Source organism: Emydura macquarii, unplaced genomic scaffold (assembly GCF_026122565.2).
Source record: "Emydura macquarii macquarii isolate MOO-44397 ecotype Brisbane River unplaced genomic scaffold, CSIRO-AGI_Emac_v2 contig_1499, whole genome shotgun sequence".
In the NCBI taxonomy this organism is placed as follows: Eukaryota; Metazoa; Chordata; order Testudines; family Chelidae; genus Emydura; species Emydura macquarii.
Window position 1 is genome coordinate 42571 of NW_027131636.1, and position 18908 is coordinate 61478.

At 43.7% G+C, this 18908-nt stretch overlaps 1 protein-coding gene across 2 annotated transcripts in view; it reads left to right on the forward strand.

Moving 5' to 3' along the window:
- The first annotated feature begins 10190 nt into the window (after nucleotides 1-10190).
- Nucleotides 10191-18908, forward strand: part of NFX1 (nuclear transcription factor, X-box binding 1) — a 211473-nt gene continuing 202755 nt past the window's right edge. For both annotated transcript variants that reach the window (XM_067554685.1, XM_067554686.1), the window contains exon 1: nucleotides 10191-10251. In XM_067554685.1, coding sequence (XP_067410786.1) covers nucleotides 10221-10251 — 31 coding nt within the window. In that variant the 5' untranslated portion in view covers nucleotides 10191-10220. The remainder of the gene's footprint in view (nucleotides 10252-18908) is intronic.

Genomic DNA, 18908 nt, shown 5'->3' on the forward strand with positions numbered 1-18908 from the left:
CATGTACTGAAAGTGAGTTGACGGTCCCTATAGGTAAAAGAAAATGTATACCAGCAGTCAGGATGCAGAGGAATAGCAAAGAATACGTTTGATGAATCCAATACTGAAAACCAATTAGCTCCCATACCTATTGCAGCCATCACTTCTGGTAACTTGGCCACCACAGGGGCTGTCTTGGGTGTAGATGTATTCAAAGCCCTATAATCTACAGTAAATCACCAGGTTTTCCAGTCCACTTTACAGACAGGTCATATGGGGGAGTTGTTTATGCCATTAGTTTCCACTAGCAATCCTTGCTGCAAAAAAACAGTAATTGTGGATAACAATCCTTTCTCAGTCTCCTTTGGGTATTTATACTGCTTCTGCTGTGGTGGATCAGGTCCTACAATAAGAACACAGGCATCCACCTGGCCACAATCCAATTTATTCTTGGCCCGTGCTTGTGTGTATGCTTGTACTATGTTAGCAACATCCAGGGAATACTGCTCTGCTGTAACTGAGAGTGGCTCTGGTGCTTTAAGAGCTGCCACCCTGTGCGCAGCTGCAACAACTCTAGGAATTCCCAATCCAATCCACAACACCCAATTAGCTAAATCAACAACAGCCTGCATTTTAAGCATACAATTCATGCCCAAAATAGCTACTTCTCCAGCATGTGCCAAACCAAAAATCCCTGTCCATGTTTTCCTTACAATGGTGTAAGTAAGGGGACGAGAGAGGGGCATATCTATGCTGGAACCTTCAAACCCTTCTAACCTCTGCCGGTGATTTCCCTTTAACTTGACCATTGCAGGAACTAAGTGGTTATCAATCAGTGAAATAGTGGCACCAGTATCTACAAGCATATGCTGTCCGAACGCCCCCGTTCAAAATCCACCGAGATAGTGGGTCTTCCCCATTTATCAGATGTTAAAGGTGCCATATAAATCAGGGGATTCAGGGACACCCGGCCCCCCTATGCCTCCGAGGGCTTCCCCTCAGGAGATGGGGTCGGCCATTGACCCTCATCAACACATTTCTCCAGAGTGTGAGACTCCCTTTCCTTCTGACAAATCAGCTCAGCCAGCTGATTATTTGATTTGCCATCAATTAGAGCTTTAGGGGCATATTGGAGAGCTCGATTCCACAGTACCCAACACAGGGGATCGATCCTCCCACGGCCTCGCCTTCGGCCGCACCCTCTGTTAACTCCCTCAGGAACTAAATCACCTTCTTTCCTCCTTTGATTCTGAAAGGTGATTTGAGCAGCCACTTTTCCTCCCGTCTGTGCAGCAGCTTTTCCTCTGTGCTTATCAGGGAAGGCTTGGCTCACTAGTAAATGAGCTTGCCGAACTCTCTGTAACAGTGCCTCCCACGTCATAGCTATTAAATTCAGAGTACCCAAAGCAACTTTTACTTGTGGACGTAGCCCTTCTATAAAACGAGTGGGAAAGACTGTGTTCATAAGGTCTTGACCTTCCTCTTTATGCCCCATAGCCTGCCATAGGATCTTTTTACGTTGTAAGCAAGCATCAGGGCGTTCCCCTAGGGCTTGCCGCTCCAAATGAAAACATACCTCAATGTGCTTGCCAGGATCTACTACATCAAAAACATCCCTCATAAGGGTACCCCTCTGTGCTCTTTCTTCTTTCTGTATATCCATGGGAAGTCCCAAGAAGGTGTCTAATGGGAGACATCCCCTTAAGAGCAAAGTATAATCACTATAATTTAACCGAGGCACTGTAGTAAGCTATGCAAACCAGGCAACTACATTCTCAGGGGTGATGTTTCCTAAAGTTTTTTCAGTGCCTGCGCTTGCTCAGGTCTCAGTATCTTATTCACTGGGGTGGTACTGTGAGTGGTGGTTTCCTCCTCCCCCACTCCAATAGTCTCTTCCTTGGTCTCTACAATCACAGGAGCCATGGGTGCAGTAGCCTGCAGCATATCTCCCTTAGCCAGTTGTTTTATTATCTGCCTGAGAGGAGCATAGGGGGAAGGACATTCTATGCTCTGATCTGCCTTGTTCTTATCCCACACAGCCTCTCCATAACAGAGGGCTGACAGATCAAAGTCCTGCATACCACCACCCTCTGCACTGTCACAACCTACATCTGCCTGCATGGCAGCAATAATTCCCTGGGCAGCAGCCAATCGATTTGTACACTGAGAACTGCCACTGACAAATTGTATGGGACTGGCCCTCAGTTTCCCTCTTTTTCTCCTCCAGGACAACGCGTACCGCAGCTTGTGCGTCCTTACATTTCGCTTCCCAGATATGAGCTCTTTCCTCCCACTGTCTAGCTTCCTCTTTGTACCCCTCTGCATCGCGCTGAGAGTTAGAGAGCAAAGTAGCCTGAGTAAGACAGTGGGACACTGAAGATTCATACTCTATTTTCAGTTTCTGTACTTGACCTTGGCATGCTATTAATTGTTCATGCAGCTCCTTGTTTTCTTTGGCTAACTTCCCTAACTCTTCAGTAAGATACTAAATACTAGATACATAGATTTAGATACTAAAATGAGCCCATGTAAAGCAGCCAAGCGTTTTTTCTTATGATCAGGCTTTGTCTCTGTGAATTGTTCCCACATCAAGTCTGCATATGCTCTTTTACCCTTAAATGCTCCTACAGACCATGGGTTTTTACCCAGGTTATCCACAAAAGCTTCCATATCTGAGACTGGTTATAGCAAAAGGAGATCAGGAGTGGCAACCCCTCGACCGCCTGACTCACAACACATTCCTATACAGGACATCATGCCCTCCTCCTGAAGCCAAATACAAATACAGCTTCGCGGAGAACCATGCCAGACAGGTTGCTACCCTGCTGACAAGCAGTGAGAAAAACCCTTGACCCGTGCGCCTCAAAAATCTTCTCACTCACAGCTGATTGAGCCCACCCAAGGACATCAATTATTGGTTCTGGACACTTTGTGATCAATGTGGATACCAGTGAGACACGGTACGCCCGATTTACAGATCAATAAGGTTTAATGTGCAAGGTTTTCTATAAATATACTAGTTAGAAACAAAGCCTAAAATTAACTACCATATATCATACTCACTAAGCCTGGAGATCTAAGCAGTCACTCAGAAGGCTGTATACAGGAACGGGTTTCTTCAGGGGCCCCACCAGGGAGTTAGTGGCCTCTGGTCCAACCGGCAGCACCTCCCGCGGAGTCAGGTGTTGATGGAGCGCCCCCCTTTGTCTAAGTGGTAACTACTTATACCCTTCCATAAACAAGCTTCACCTAATTCTCTCTCTCTCATTATCATATATGCTAATTACCTACATTGCATTTCCACCCTTAACTACATTACATTCGCACCATAATAATTGGGGTCGTCAAAACAACATCTGGTGATAGGAGGGGTGGAGTAAAAGTATGCCCCTTGGCAATAAAACAATGTACCCCAGACGTTCAAGGATAACTTGTTGTTCCCATCACCGTTATCTATGTTTAGCTGCAAGCATACAGTATCTGTATTTTGTTTTGTTATGTGCCGTGCTATGCAGAAACGGAGACATCTATACTGTTATTCAGTCTCTGGCAACTGAAAGATGTCATGCTACAGGGGTCAGAATAGCCAAGCAAGCAATTGAATGCTATGCTAAGCCTGTAGTACAGAGGTCAAGCAACTCAAATTGTACTGGGCCTCCAACAAGTATCACAGTGCAGGAGTCTGTTGGGGCCTACACCTATCCAGTCCCTGGGGCCTAGTAAATCGGGCAATTTCAGGGGCCTCCGCTCTGGGAGGTGGTTGCTCGAGGTGGCAGCCTGTCTCCAACGGAGCTGCGGGGCCTAGCCTTTTATACTTCCTCTCCCGGTGGAAGCTCTACCTCTCTGTTGCCGAGCTGGCTGGCCTGCGGACCTATCACTGTCCGGCTCCTCTGTTGCCGGGCAGACTGGCCAGCCGGACCTGTTCCTGGCCGGCCTGGTCGTTGTTGCCCTTCCTTGGGCCCAGGTCCGTGGAAGGCCACTGCACCTTTCTACACTACCCATAAGAAATTGGGAGTAATAGCAGAATGGAACAATAAGGCAGACAAAGCGGCCAAGGAGGGGGCACTAACTGGTTCAGAATGGCAGATGCCAATCACTCCAATAGCTATTGCTCGGGGAATCCAGAAGGAATCTGTACCCATTATAGATTTAGTAGTCTTGCAGAAAAGAGATGCTATCATACAACAACTGCTGCAACAAGGGGAGATGAATGGGTGGAAAACTGAACAGCATCCAAGTGGTTTGCTTATAGCCAAACAGGGGGACCAAGGAGTACCAGTATAGATTGTTCCAACAGGACAACGAGATGATTTAATACAAACAGTGCATGAAAATGGCCATTTTGGTATAGAAAAAACTTTGAGCCGCTTAAAAACGATAGGATGGTGGGCCGAGATGAAACGAGATGTGGAACGCTGGGTAAACAATAGCCTAGCCTGTGCAGTAAACAACCCAGATGTTTCTAAAAAGAAAGGCCCACTAGGCCACCATAGGCTTGAAAGACGCTGGAGTCACCTCCAGATGGATTATATTGAATTACCCACTAGTAAAACAGACCATCGTTACTGCTTAGTGATTATTGATCCATTTATCCAATGGGTCGAGGACTTTCCCACTCGAAACAAAGAGCAAATCATAATTGTGAAAGATTGCACAGTTCTAGAGAAAACATGATATCAAGTGTATGAGACATTTTTCTTTCTATTGAAAATCTACTATTTAGGCGAAAAACGTGAGAAAAGGATCGAGGAAATAATCAACAATTACGATAAAAATCATGACGATAGAATTTCGCAAAATACTCTCATTCTTCATAATAACTCTCCTCGTGCTATTGGAGAAAAATTACAATTTAAATGAATGTGTGACCCCGGAAATCATAAACACTTGAGCAAAAGGCTAAAGGATTCGGCAAAAGATTCCACAGTTCTAAAGAAAACATAATACCGAATGTCAGAGACTTATTTTTCCACTCTATTGAAAATTGACTATTTAGGCCACTTGCTAGGGCTGTCTCTGGGCCACTTCCTCCCCTGGGTCCCCAGGTACCTGTATCCCACGGGTCCTCGGGGTCGCTGGGGTACTCGGCCTGCAGCAGGCTCACGAGTCCCTCCTCGTCAACCGGCAGCAAGTCGGGGAGCTCCTCTGTGGAGGGCAGCTCCTCCAGGTCACAGGGCTCCTGGGGATCCTCTGCCGGCGGGTAACTCCTCCAGATCACAGGGCTCCAGGGGTTTGGTGTCAGGCAGCTCCTCCAGGTCCCGGCCAGCCTCCGGGGGTATCTCCCACCCACGGGCCTTGTACCCATTATACCCATTATAGATTTAGCAGTCTTGTAGAAAAGAGATGCTATCATGCAGCAACTGCTGCAACAAGGGGAGGTGAATGGGTGGAAAACTGAATAGCATCCAAGTGGTTTGCTTATAGCCAAATAGGGGGACCAAGGAGTACCAGTATAGATTGTTCCAACAGGACAACGAGATGATTTAATACAAACAGTGCATGAAAATGGCCATTTTGGTATAGAAAAAACTTTGAGCCACTTAAAAACAACAGGATGGTGGGCCGAGATGAAACGAGATGTGGAACGCTGGGTAAACAATAGCCTAGCCTGTGCAGTAAACAACCCAGATGTTTCTAAAAAGAAAGGCCCACTAGGCCATCAAAGGCTTGAAAGACCCTGGAGTCACCTCCAGATGGATTATATTGAGTTACCCACCAGTAAAAGAGGCCATCGTTACTGTTTAGTGATTATTGATCCGTTTACCAAATGGGTCGAGGCCTTTCCCACTCGAAACAAAGAGCTAATGAAATCCTTGGCTAAACAAATTGGAGAATCTTGAGTAGGAGCAGAGAAGGTATTTTATCTCGGTATTTGGCACTGATGAAATACTGCATCCAGGTCTGATATCCTGTTCAAGAAGGATGTTAATAAATTGGAGAGGGTTCAGAGAAGAGTAACAAGAATGATTAAACAGAAAAACACATCTTATAGTGATAGACTCAAAGATTATGACTACACTGACTAAGCTCAGGATTCAAACTCAGGCTTAAACCTAACCCTCTTTCCTTCCTTCTAATGGGGGAGGGGAGTTGATCTGAGCCTGAGTCAAGCCTGGACCCAGGGTTCAAGTTCTACTGCTCTGCAGTGTAAACACAGCCCACTGGATTCATGCTCTGAGAGTCTGCCAAAAATATGCCAAAATCCCACAGGCTGACTTTCATTGTCCTCTGGACAGTCAAGTTTGGTGGACAGTCAAATTTTCCCACATTGCACCATGAACTAAGGGCTAGAGTAGCCACATTTTGGGATGGCAGTAGGATATCTGGGATATGGGTGGTTGGACTTGGGCCTGCACAATGCAGCATAGATGCTAGAGCCCCAGGCTGGGACCCATTGTTCAACAATTCCTAACCTGGATTCACAAATGAGTGTAAATGCTCAAGCCCTAAATTAATAAACTCAGGGTCTGCTACCTTGAGTTCTACTAATCCTGGGATTACATTGCAGTTTAGATTTACTCAAAGAGCTCAATCTATTTACCTTAACAAAGAGAAAGTAAAGGGGGGACGTGATTACACTCTAGGAGTATCACATGGGTGTGATGTTTTGGGGTTCAGCCAAGATCAGTTAAGGGGTTGTGTCACTGCCTGCCCTGCAACTGGGTGCCTTATATGCTATGCTGCTGTGACTCACAGCTTGGACAGCAACTGCTAGCATACAAGCATGCAGGTCACATCCTGTCTTCCACCAACCAGTTACTGTTTGCAGAGTGACCCCAACACTCCCTGCCGTGTCCAACACTTTTCTGGAACACTCACAGAAGCTATTAAGCTTGCTGCTTCTTTAAAGAGATAGAAATAGCAGCTTGTTATCTTGACTAGAGGCATGACATATTACGACTCCTTTTAGATACAAATTATAACAACTGAGGTACACTGAGTTGGTCAGCCAAGCTGACACTCAGTGCTAGAGACCAGGGAGCCCCTTGACTGGCACAGGAATGCTCTTAGAGTCACAGCAAATATTTAATAATGGACTCTTCAATCTAGCAGAGAAAGCTATAGTAGTATAGTATTCAGGCCTGTTTGTTTGCCTGAAGTTAGAGATGCAGTTGCCTGTGCATTGAAAACATATGTAATCAAAGAACAAAGACACTGTATGTGCTTCTGCCTACTTTACAGCCAGATGAGTTTTCTTTAACACTATGAGAAAAGATAAGGGATACAGTGATAAAATGCTGCTAGATATAGTGGGAGTTTGCTATACAGTTCTGCCTCTGACTCCTCTCCCAAGATAGATGCCAGAACAAGGTTAAGCAACCAGTTGGGAGGGGCAAGAGAGATGGGGGGTGTGTAAGAAAAAAATACGAAAGCTGAAGAAAAGGTGACCATGGCTGGAACATAACTCACTTCCTACCGCTCCCACCGCATAGGATACAAAAAAGGTGGTACCTAAGACCCCAGACCCAAGGGGTGGTACCAGGGATGGGTATTACAGGTATAATTAAGCTACAAAGAAGGGAAACTTCTTACTGGTGTGGAGAACTGTGGTGTATACTTGCTTGTTAATCGTAATAAACATTGCTTTACCTGCACTTTGAACTCTGGCCTTCTGTTCTGCTTTCTGTCTGCAAATCAAATGAAAGGGCTGGGAAGCCCTAACAGCTTTAACATGATCCAATGGCTGGAAGTTGAAGCTCGACAAATTCAGACTAGAAATAAGGCAGAAATTTTTAACTGTAAGAGTAATTAACCATTGGAACAATTTACCAGGGGTCATGGTGGATTTCTCCATCACTGAGAAGTTTTAAATTGAGTGGATGTTTTCCTAGGAGATTTGTTCTAGGAATTATTTTCTGAAAGTTCCATGGTCTGTTATACAGGAGGTCAGATTAGATGATCACAATCTTGTGGCCTTAGAATCTTTGAATTTTAGAGGGCATTAACAGCTTCTGCCAGCAAGCAACCAAGCAGAGAGCATAAGAAAATGGTAAACAGACATGACACATGGCATGACCTTTTGGGGATGTGCAAAAAATAGTAACAATATATCTAACAACCTTAACCACAAGATGTTCCAGACTCCTGAATAACAGCTAAACCATAAAAATGTGAATATGACAGGTGTCATGGTAACAAGTTGTGGGTGACTTTTAAGAACAGCTAAATGTCAAGGCAGCAGGTGCATAGTATTTGGTCAGGGTGTATTGTCTCCTTCCTCCCCCCTCCCTTTCCAACCCGCATGCAATAAGGAAATAGGCAGCTATTGCTACTGCAAGTGTTAATGAAAAGACAGCATATAAATATCAGTCAGTCTGGTTGTGGAAGAAAAAAAAAAGAGAGCCTCCTGAAGTCCAAAGACCGACCTTATCTGTACTAAAGGAAGGTATAGAGCAGAAGACCCCCCCTCAGAACCTTGACTGGCCATAAAGATCCACCTGGAGATTGGAACACTGGTTGGTGAGCTATAGCTTTACTAATGTATTCATTTATCATTTATCCAGGCTTAACAGTTGTAAAACAATAGGTTAATAAAGTATCTCTCTGAATTGGATGGATATACCATGCTCCCATAAAATCCATTAACTCTTCTTTGACCTATTTCAATGAGTTCCCAGGGGGAGGAACTGACAGTTGTCTTCAGGGAGCCCTCTCACTTGGGAAACTGAGGAAGGTTTTTCCTCTCAGGGAGCCTCCAGGGTTGGGGAAACTGAGGAAAACCACCTGAGCTTCACTGAACCCTCATGGGAGGGAATCTGATCTGCTGATCTAAAGGCAAGGGTAACAGAATCTAGGACTGCTACAGCTCAGGCAATGACGACCTTTTTCTGTTAACAATGGTAGAAATGCCCAGCATCTCTCTAGGTACAATGGAAATGCAGCACTGCAAAATTCCTCTGAAGCAGTGGCAGAATCAGGAACAGCTCTATTTGGGTACAGGAACTGTAGTATTCTGAGAATACATTGCAGAAGTTTCCATAGTTTTGTAGGAATTACAAAGTTCATCTCTCTTAGGAAAATATCTAGTTTTGATTTTAAAATTTCTATTAATGGAGAATTCACTACAACCTTTGGCAAATTGTTCCAACCATTAATTACTACTCTCACAGTTAAGGAATGGCAACATATTTCTAATCTGGATCGGTCTAGCTTCAACTTCCAGCTATTAGATCTTGTTACACCTTTGCCTGCTAGAATTTTACTCATGAAGATACTTCCAGAGTGTGATCAAACTGCCCCTGAACTTTCTCTTTGATAAGCTAAATAGATTGAGCTCCTTGGATTTTTCACTGAGGAATGTATTCCAAATCTTGAATTGTAAAGTCTTTGTGTAGTTCAGTGCTTATGCTGCTGTGCCATTTTTTTTTCTTACTCTCTAAAGTGTTTCTGCTATCAGAGCCATTTCTTACTGTTCTCTGTATGGCACTCCTCCTTGACCCAAACTACACTCAACCTGTTCACTCCTGGGGCATACTGCAAGGCTGATCTATTTTGTTTTGCATAACTTGCCTCAAGTGTGCCTAAAGCACGGGTTCTCAAACTTTTTTTTCCTGGGACCCCCCCGAAAATATTTCAGGCTGACAACCCCTCCCATACCATGCCACCCTTACTTCTGTGCTACTGTTGGGAGCAGTGCTGCCTTCAGAGCACCTGACCAGCAGCTGCTTCTGACAGCCCCCCCATAATAACCTCATGACCCCTTGGGGGGTCCCAACCCCCAGTTTGAGAACCCCTGGCCTAGCATTTCAGGTGACACTAAAACTAAGTAAAGAACTGATGTGTGTGCAGAGGCACTCTGCCAGCGGGCCCAGGAGCTGACACTCTGCAGGTGGCACTTTCCATAGGCCTGGGCTTCACACGATCTCGTTCTGGGACTGGCTTTCACCGAGTGACACCTCCAGCCACCGCGGGAACCCGGCGCCCCTCGCAGTGGCTCTGCGGACCACATGACACGTTTCTTTCTGGCCCCGTCCCGCGTCAGGGTCCACACAACCATTCACCATTTGCAGCCAACGCCTCCAAGGCGCCGGCGCCCGCGCCCAGTCCAGCACGCTCCCTACCTACCAAGCTCGCCTGAGCAGCACCACCTAGCGCCGCCTTCCCGGTCGCGCGCTTTTGGCTCAGTTTCCCGCCGGGTTGTGGGCGTGGCCTACGCGGGCCTGTGCCTAGGCTCTCCCAGTCCCGGGGGAGGCGCTTCTGCTTGCCGAATGCCGTCCAAGGGAGGCGCGTGCGCGGCCAGCATGGCGGAGGCGCAGCCCGGCTCAGAGTCAGGTAGGGCTCACGCTGGTGTTTGTTCTGACAGCTGTGTGATTGAGAGACCACAGGGCAGCGAGTGGGGAAGGGCCGGGCCGGGAGTTGCACTGCATGGATCTTCCCGCCCTTAAAGCCCGCCCGCCGCGAAGTCCGGGAACCTAGACCTCCCTCCCTCCCTTCCTTCCTTCCTGTCTGCCTGCGGCGTGACGACTTTGGCAGGCAGCCCTAGGCCCGTGCGCGGCGTGAGCTCATTGCCGGGGTGATTTGTCCGCTCGAGCACCACCAGCTGCTCGAGCGAAAGCTCCTTCCCTCCCTCCCCCCCTCGTATGTTAGAGCAGCAGCCTGTGCCGGCCGAGCTGGGCCTTACGACCGGTTACTGGGGGCGGGCTAGTGAGGAAAAGAAATGGTCATGGGAAAGCTATAGCGGGTTAATGATGTGGTATGTAGCCTAGTAGAGCAATTCCTGCGACCCTAAGCTGTGACCAAAAACGCTTCACAATTGTGTCAGCAAATGTAAAATAATTTTTTGGTAATGAAAAATTGTAGTTAATGTGGGGAAAATGTGTGTGGGAGGGGAAGGGTTTGATGAATTAACTGTAATTTTGTTTTTCTCTAAAAATCTCATTTGTGGGCACAAAGTATGATTTCATATATAACATAAGCAAAGAAAAATGCAAAAAGTAGAAGAACACAGCTATAAAACTGACTATTTCAAAGTCAGGAAGCTTCAGAAGTCATAATTCTTACAGAAACATTAGTTAGTGAATAAGGCTGTCTCTCTTCCTGATGGGGTAAATATCTGTTTCTAGATCTAGTAAGTAGTGAGGTATTAGTAGAGGTTGCTGAAATTCATTTTTGATGGTTCTTTGTTTTCTGATAATTTTGTATCCATGATCAATTTTATTCATATGAAGGGGTGTATGTGTATAAGGTGGTGGGTGGGAGGAGCAGGTCAAGGGGGGTGGGTCGGAGGTGGTGGGAGAGGTGTATTGCAGATCCAGCCAGACCCGTCCTCAGACCACAACAGCAGATCCTGATCCATGGCACTGGGTCTAACTCCCCACTCTAGGCTTTTCAATTTACTAGAAATGGGTATAATGCTATCTAATGGCTGAAGTTGAAGCTAGACAACTTTAGACTGGAAATAAGGTCATTTTTAAGAGTGAGGGTAATTAGCCATTAGACTATAGATTCTCTATCACTGAGAACTTTTAAAGTCATGATTGGATGTTTGTCCAAAAGATATGCTCTAGAAATTTTACAGCCATTCTATTGTCTGTGTTATACAGGAGGTCAGACTAGAATGATCACAATGGTCCCTTCTGGTCTTGGTATCTATGAATCAGTGAGATGTTTTTCATTTTATTTTGTGTTAGGCCTTTGTATAGAAAGGCTATATTGGAGATTCTGAAAATATTAGTTATTTCTCTCCCCTTGCATTTAATATTATGTTATTAGTAAGTCGTCAGACTGGTGCCCTGTGGTCATATAATAATGAAAGACTCTGGTGATAGAGGTGAAGCTCAAAATATTAAGGTCTTTAAACATCATACACATTTTTTAATGTTAGCTTATCTGAAGTAGTCTAACATTTTATCTAATTCTGACAGTTAGCAGCCTTTGGGAGAAAAATCCCTAGCAAAGTGTGTCTGAAATCTTAATTGTTCTTTGTGACGTTCCCCTCTGCAGTCTAGACTGGTGAATCGCTGTGTCACTCCCAATCCCCCACTCCTGTATGTTTATTGTAAGACAGTTTGGAATTCAAGAAGGCATGTGTCACTGTCATCATACAACAGTAGGTGCATCATCTTCTTGTTAGTTGCAGGTGAAAGGAAGTGGTTTTGGGAGCTGTAGATTTGAGTGGCCAGAATCAAGGAGGTGTTCAGATGAAGCCCCAGTTTATGGGCTGATTTCACTGAGCGTAGACTCCCTCAGAGTTGCTCTGGTGACAGATAAGTCTTCAAGTTTCATTTCTTTCAGTTTCATTTCAGTTTGGCTAATCTCTGCCAGGCAGTGAGGTAACTGAGGGGATAGCATTATTAGCATCAGAAGTGAGTAATGGACAGCATGTTACCCACATGTTGTTGACATTGTAGACCATGTTTCATAGTTTCTCCAAGTGGCTTCATATAGTTGTCAAGTGGGATAAGTAAAACTGGATGAATGAGAATCCGCAGGATTCTGCTCTGGCAGAAGAGGAACAATTGCCCATCACTGCTTTTCATGCAACCCCAAAGTAAGCATCTTTTGTAGCTCAGTGCTTTTCTATTGTTGCTTGCTACTAATTCAAGGCAGGATAATGGTATGCTGTATTTAATGGTAATGACAGCCGCAAAAAGAGCTAGTTATATGATAACTTGTGTCCTCTTCCTGTCAGTGAACAAAGGCATCAATTGGTACAACTGATATAGTGCCAGTTTTGTGTTGGTCTGAAACGCAATTAGGGGGTGTGGTCCAAGCTCTTGTAATTAGGTATTTTAACTTCCTATATGCTTTCCTGGGGAAGAGGTCTGTGACGTTCCCCTCTGCAGTCTGGACTGGTGTATTGCCAGTCTCTCACTTTTGGAGTCCATCTTGCATTTGCTTTGCTGTGTGAACCCCCGACGCCTGGGTCAGCCCCCACACAGTCTATAGCAAATAAGTTGATCCTAACTCAGTGAGTAAGTACCTCTAGCCAGCCACTCATGGGATTATGCAGTGGTATCACCCCAGCTAATACCCCCAGTCCCAGATGCAGCCCTAGGAATTGCCCTCTTACAATGTTCGGTGCTACCCACTGCAAACCTCAAGCTCATTGGTTCATCAATTTATCAAAAAAAATTATATGCACCTATCTTGTTACTTCAAATGGACTCTTTTACACACCTTAAACCACATGCTCTTCTTTAGACTAAAAAAAATGTATTAAGTACAGAAAGATTTTAAATGATTATAAGTCCGAGTAAAGCAGGTCAGATATGATCAAAGTAAGTAAAAGGCAAATCTCTTTCTAAACTAAAAAACGAGAGTTCTGTGGCACTTTAAAGAGTAACAAATTTAATATTTGCAGACATAAATTTGTTACTCTTTAAAGTGCCACAGAACTCTCGTTGTTTCTGCTGTATACAGACTAACACGGCTACCCCTCTGGAACTTTTCTAAACTAAGCTTAACACTTTCAACGACTTTATAGTCTTAGGTGATTTTCACCGCAGGCTGGCTGGTCTGCCTCCAACCAGGCTGTTCCCCTTTGATCAGTGCTTCAGTTGCTTAATGTTGTTTGTAGATGGGAGTGGAATAGAGAGCCCCTCACAGCCAAAATGTCCCCCTTTTTATCATGCTCCTTTGCCCCCCTCTGGGGCCTTGCCCTCCCCCCTCTTAGGGTCAGGTGACAAACAATATCCATTCATGAATTTCTCCACATCCTGAGACACTGGTTCTTTGTAGATTTGCTTGTTGATTCTGGGCTGGTCCTTTGTTCTTGGAATGCCGAGCTGGGTTGTTCTATACAAGTTTTAGTGAGGTGTGAACGGCTCTCCAGTTCTGTAGAGTTTTGCCTAGATCTGCCACCATACAACAGTTCCCAACAAGACTGATTCCATCAATTTCCTTGGCTCAGCACTCTCCAGCAGCTTTGAAGAGGAAATCTTTGGATTCCTCAAAAAAGCAGATTGAGTCCTTTGGGTAGAGAACCTACCACAAAAAGACGATTCGCCAACAAAATCAAGCACCTCAGCACTGATTGATCTCCAACTTCGTATCCAGAAGGCACCAGGATCCTCAGGTACCGGTGTACCAATAGCAAGCCTAAAGACCCTACAGGTGCAGGCTCTGGAAGATCGGTAGTCTTGGGTGAAAGGAGAGGTAGAAAGAAAGCCAGCTCTTCTAAATTGGCATGGACAGTCTTCTAGGGCAATGGTTCTCAACCTGTGGTCTGCGGACCCTTGGGGGACTGTGGACTATGTCTAAAGAGTCTGTGAAAGACTCAAAACTGACAGAACAGAGTTCAACTATATATACAGAAAATATATTTCCAAAGGTGTCTGCATCTCTACTTAAAATTTTTAAGGGGTCCGCAAATGAAAAATGTCACTCTGCCTTGTATGAACACAGCTAAGAGAGTCTCAGGTCAGACTGCCAGAATACAGGGCATGTACCCTAGACTGGTGATCTATTTTTATCATGAGATTTCACCAAGCCAATAACAAATGTGTGCTTCCAAAATACAAACGGTCCCCTTTAGGCCCTCACGTGCTTCCCAGAAAAAAACAGACTTTATGATGATAGGCTATTAAAACCAAAATTCATCACGCATTAGGTTTTTCCAACTCCAGAGAGCCAGCCACTCACCCCAGGTCAAAATGTACTTCAGGATCACACCAAAAAACCATGCTGATGCCAATTCTCTAGTAAACTAAAACTAATGGTTTATTATTTAAAACAGAAAAGAAGAGTTATTAAAAGGTTAAAGTGAATCATATACATTACAGTCAATTTCAGAGTCATAGATCAGCGTAATAGCAGTGATGTTAAATCTGCTGGCTTGCAATAACTCTTTCATTGAAAAGATGGCAGTTCTCAGTCTGTTGTTTAAAGCTCTCCGGGCATTTAGCAGAGGTTCACTGTTGGTGAATTAAGTCTGAATGTTGCTAGTGTACACATAGGTCTAGGTGACTGTTTGAAAATCTCACCAGTATAGGAGTGTTTTTTTGTGATTTGGGAAAATGAGTGATTTGCAGGATGACATGTTCTTAAGAGTGGTGGGAGGAGATTCTGAGAAGGAAGGAAGACAAGAAATATAAAGGAGGAGGTAGATGACACTATGTAGGGAAAGATGAGGGTGGGAAAAGAAGAGAAAATTATAGTGGCAACTGCTCAGGAAAAGATAAATCATGATCTAGTATAAGAATGGGAGTGAAACCAAGGAGTCGAAGTTGCAAAAGAAGCAGAAAAGATGTAAGTTATATTTTTAAATATATATATTAAGTTATTTGACAATATTACATTTAACTGTGGTACTCAATAAACAGTGGACAACTGTTTTGCTTGAAGTGTTAGGGGCCACGTAACATGGCAGCATATTTCCTTTTCACATAGGTTACTAGACTTTGTCTTTGAACTGGAATGTATTGGTTTCTTTTCCAAATCCTGTATTGTGGTTCCCTCTTCCAGCTATGCCTGAGGTCTTGCTTATACTGGAGGTACTTGAGGTATGAAATACAATTTGGACTCCCCTTACATCTATAACACATTTTGCTTCCAACAACGCACAGGTGTTACGCCACTGCTTTCTGAACTCCACTGCACAAGGTTCAAGTAGGCCAGAAGACTTTATTCTGTTTCTATCACTACTCAGAGGAAACCATCATACTAGCGTAGTGTTGCTGGTGGCCATCTGAGGAAATAAGAAGGATCAGGACCACTTGAACTGTCACTCACAAGACTTTAGTATACAATAATATGATTAGCTGAGAGGAATATAACTTGAAACACTGCAGAGAAAAGTTTAAGGGACTTAAAGCCCAGGACAACAGCAGCTCTGTCTTGATGCTGAAAATTTGGCTATTCTGTGTGATCTGTATGGAATCTTTAGTGCTTGCTCTTTTAAGCTGCCCTAAATGCTATTGGACAACACAGAGGCAACATAGTGTGTTGGTGAAAGAGGAAAATAATTGCTCTGTTAACCTGGTGGATCAGAAGGATGAGGAGCTGCACTGCAATTTGTCAGTGTTTTGCTGAGATCTTTGTGGGATCCCAGCATCATCCACCTTTGTCCTTGCTTTGGCACTTCCCTGTCTTTACAGTTTTCCCTACCCCCCTGATATTATCAACAGCTGCCATCCCCCACATTTCTAGTCTGGTTCCACTGTGATTTCCAAACCTTCATAGAGTCCAACGTCAGAAGGGACTAGTGTGATCATCTAGGGCTTGTCTACATTCATGCTTATGCTGGCAAAACTTTTGTTGCTCAGCGGTGTGGAAAAAAAAAATTCCACCGAGTAACATAATTTTTGCCAGTTATAAGTGCGAGTGTAGACAGTACTATGAAGGCAGGAGAGAGCTCTTCTGCTGACATACCTACCGCCCCTTATTTAAGTAGTTTTATTATGTTGACGTGGGAGCTCTCTCCCGCCAACATAACATGGCTATGCTAGCGCTATGCTGGCAAAACTGATGTTGCTTAGTGGGATGTTTTTTTCACACCCCTGAGTGACAGAAAAGTTTTGCCAGGCAAAAGCACAAGTGTAGACAAGCCCCTAGTCTGATCTCCTATATGATGTAGGCCATAAAACTTCCCCAAAATAATTCCTAGAGCATGTCTTTTTTAAAAAAAATATTCATCTTGGCTTTCCCTTCATTCTTTTCTACCTTTTGGCCCATGAGCTGCTGTTCGTGGTTAAGGTGGAAGTGCCTGGATGAATCTACGTGGTGTTTGGCGTAGCCATATGTCATGTCCAGACTCAAAATGGTGGATAAACAGGGAAGGTTATTGTAGGTATACAGGAACCACAGTTTAAATTCTTCCCATTTTATGCTTGAAAAACAGTCCTAGGTGTATAATGCTAACAAAGGGATGACACATGGAAGTAAAGGAGAGGTAACTACATTGCCTATCCTGATAGTTGCCAAACCGAAAGTAAAGTTTTGGAAATCTAGCAGATACCAATACCAATTTTAGGACTTACTTCCCTCAGCAGATATGTCTGAAACATTTCAGAAAGCAGGTCTTTGAACTTTGCAGTCACATTATGGGGGAAATACATGATTTCCCTACACAGATATATAGAGGCTCACACTGCCTTCCCGTTCATGGAACTGGTCCTCATATCCATTTGAATAACTCTAGGGCAGATTTATCAGTCTTTGTCCTCACACTCAAATTGCCTTTTCTTTTCTTTTTTTTTTTTTCTTGCTTTGTCTTTCACAAAGAAGTTTGTGTCTTATCTTTGTGCAGTAAGTGACCATTAGTCCAATTACACGGACCACCTATTCCTCTCCACTTTGTACCTATTGCCGGGCACTTGCTATGATCAGTGTAAGTTACCCGTGAGACACTGTGCACCCAATTGCAGATCAATAAGTTTTAATGCACAAGGATTTCTTAGATAGTTAGTTCAAAACAAAGCCAAAAATTAACTATGAAATATCCATACTTAGTAGACCCAAGGAGTTACGTGTTCACTCCAGAGGCTGTATATGTCTTCAGGAGCCCTGCCAGGTGATCAGGCCAGCAGCATCTCGCAGAATCAGGTGGTGATGAAGCATGCTCCTTTTTCTGGGTGGTGGCTTTTCATACCCTTTTTACACAACATCCATTTATTTATTTATCTTAAATGATGTTTTCTTTTCCTTCACTTTCTTTATCCTTCATTGTTAGTAATAACTAATATTCATGTTCTCATCATGATAAATTGGAGCAAAACAGTGGGAAAGGCGGTGGGAAAAATCACCCCAAATGGTGGGAAAGAGCACTCCTTTAACATAAAATGCATAAACTCTTGTTCTTGTTCATCTTTATCTATGTGCAGTTGCAAACTAACAAACTATTTGCTGTGTTGTGCAAATCCATACTCGTTATTATGTGCTGTGGTGCGCAGAAACTGAGATACTGGAACGTTACTCAGCAATCTGTTGATCTCTGCCAAATGTAAAAAGCAGCTAGGCTACTGAGGCTTAGACCTCACCCAGTGGTCAAGCAACTCAGGGTAAGCTAGGCCTCAAACAGTACCCATAACAAGTTCATTGAAGGGGGCTGTCTTATTTTATGAGTTAAGGTGTTGAATGCCAGAGTACTTTTATCCTACAAATTACTGACTATATAGTATGGAGAAACCAGATTAGGTTGAATTAATTTTCTGTGGTAGTTTAGGGGTTTGACCCCACTTCTTGGTATACAAAGGTTCTTGCTGTATTTTAGGAGATATTGTGACTTATATAAACAAAAGAATTGTTGTTAATACTGCAAAGAAAACAACAAACACACAATGTGTGCATTCATTTACAATCCCTAAAAAGGGGTCACAAACAGAGTTAAAACATAAATTAGGTTTTGCCAAAATCACTAAGTCTTTCTCTAGACTAGGATTTAAAGGTCTGTTGTTAAGTAGGTTAGCTAACATATTGTAGATCTTTTAAATATAGACAAGTCAGTATGTTCTTTAACACATGATAAATTGGCTAAATTATAGCGTGGGTGCTGTCTTAACATCTTAGCTATACTATAGTATAACAGCACACTTAATGTATAGAGATTTACTAAACTTTAAATTATGTAATGTTTCAATATCCAATTTAAATCAGTTTCACTAAGTTTGTGGAGAACTGGGAAATATCTATTTTTGTAACTATAATTTGCACCTCCTTTAGCTGTGTGATGATATTATGCATGAATGCATACTTTAAATCAAAGTGAGTTGCCAAAAGCTTCTGAGAGAGTGTCGGAGAGTTGATTGCAGGGATCCCAGACTAACTGAGAGTCAGGCTGTAACTTGGTCCCCAAGAGAACAGAGGGCATGATGTTAATTTTGATTGAATAAATGGTCCCAGAAAGACTAAGGCATTAGCATGACCCTGTCACTATACAACACTAAACAAATAATCATGGTTTGGGGTATTGAGTACGGCGTACAACAGCCTGCATGGCAACAACCACTATTAAAAAAAACCTTTACTTTTTTTAAAGATAAGGAAAAGCA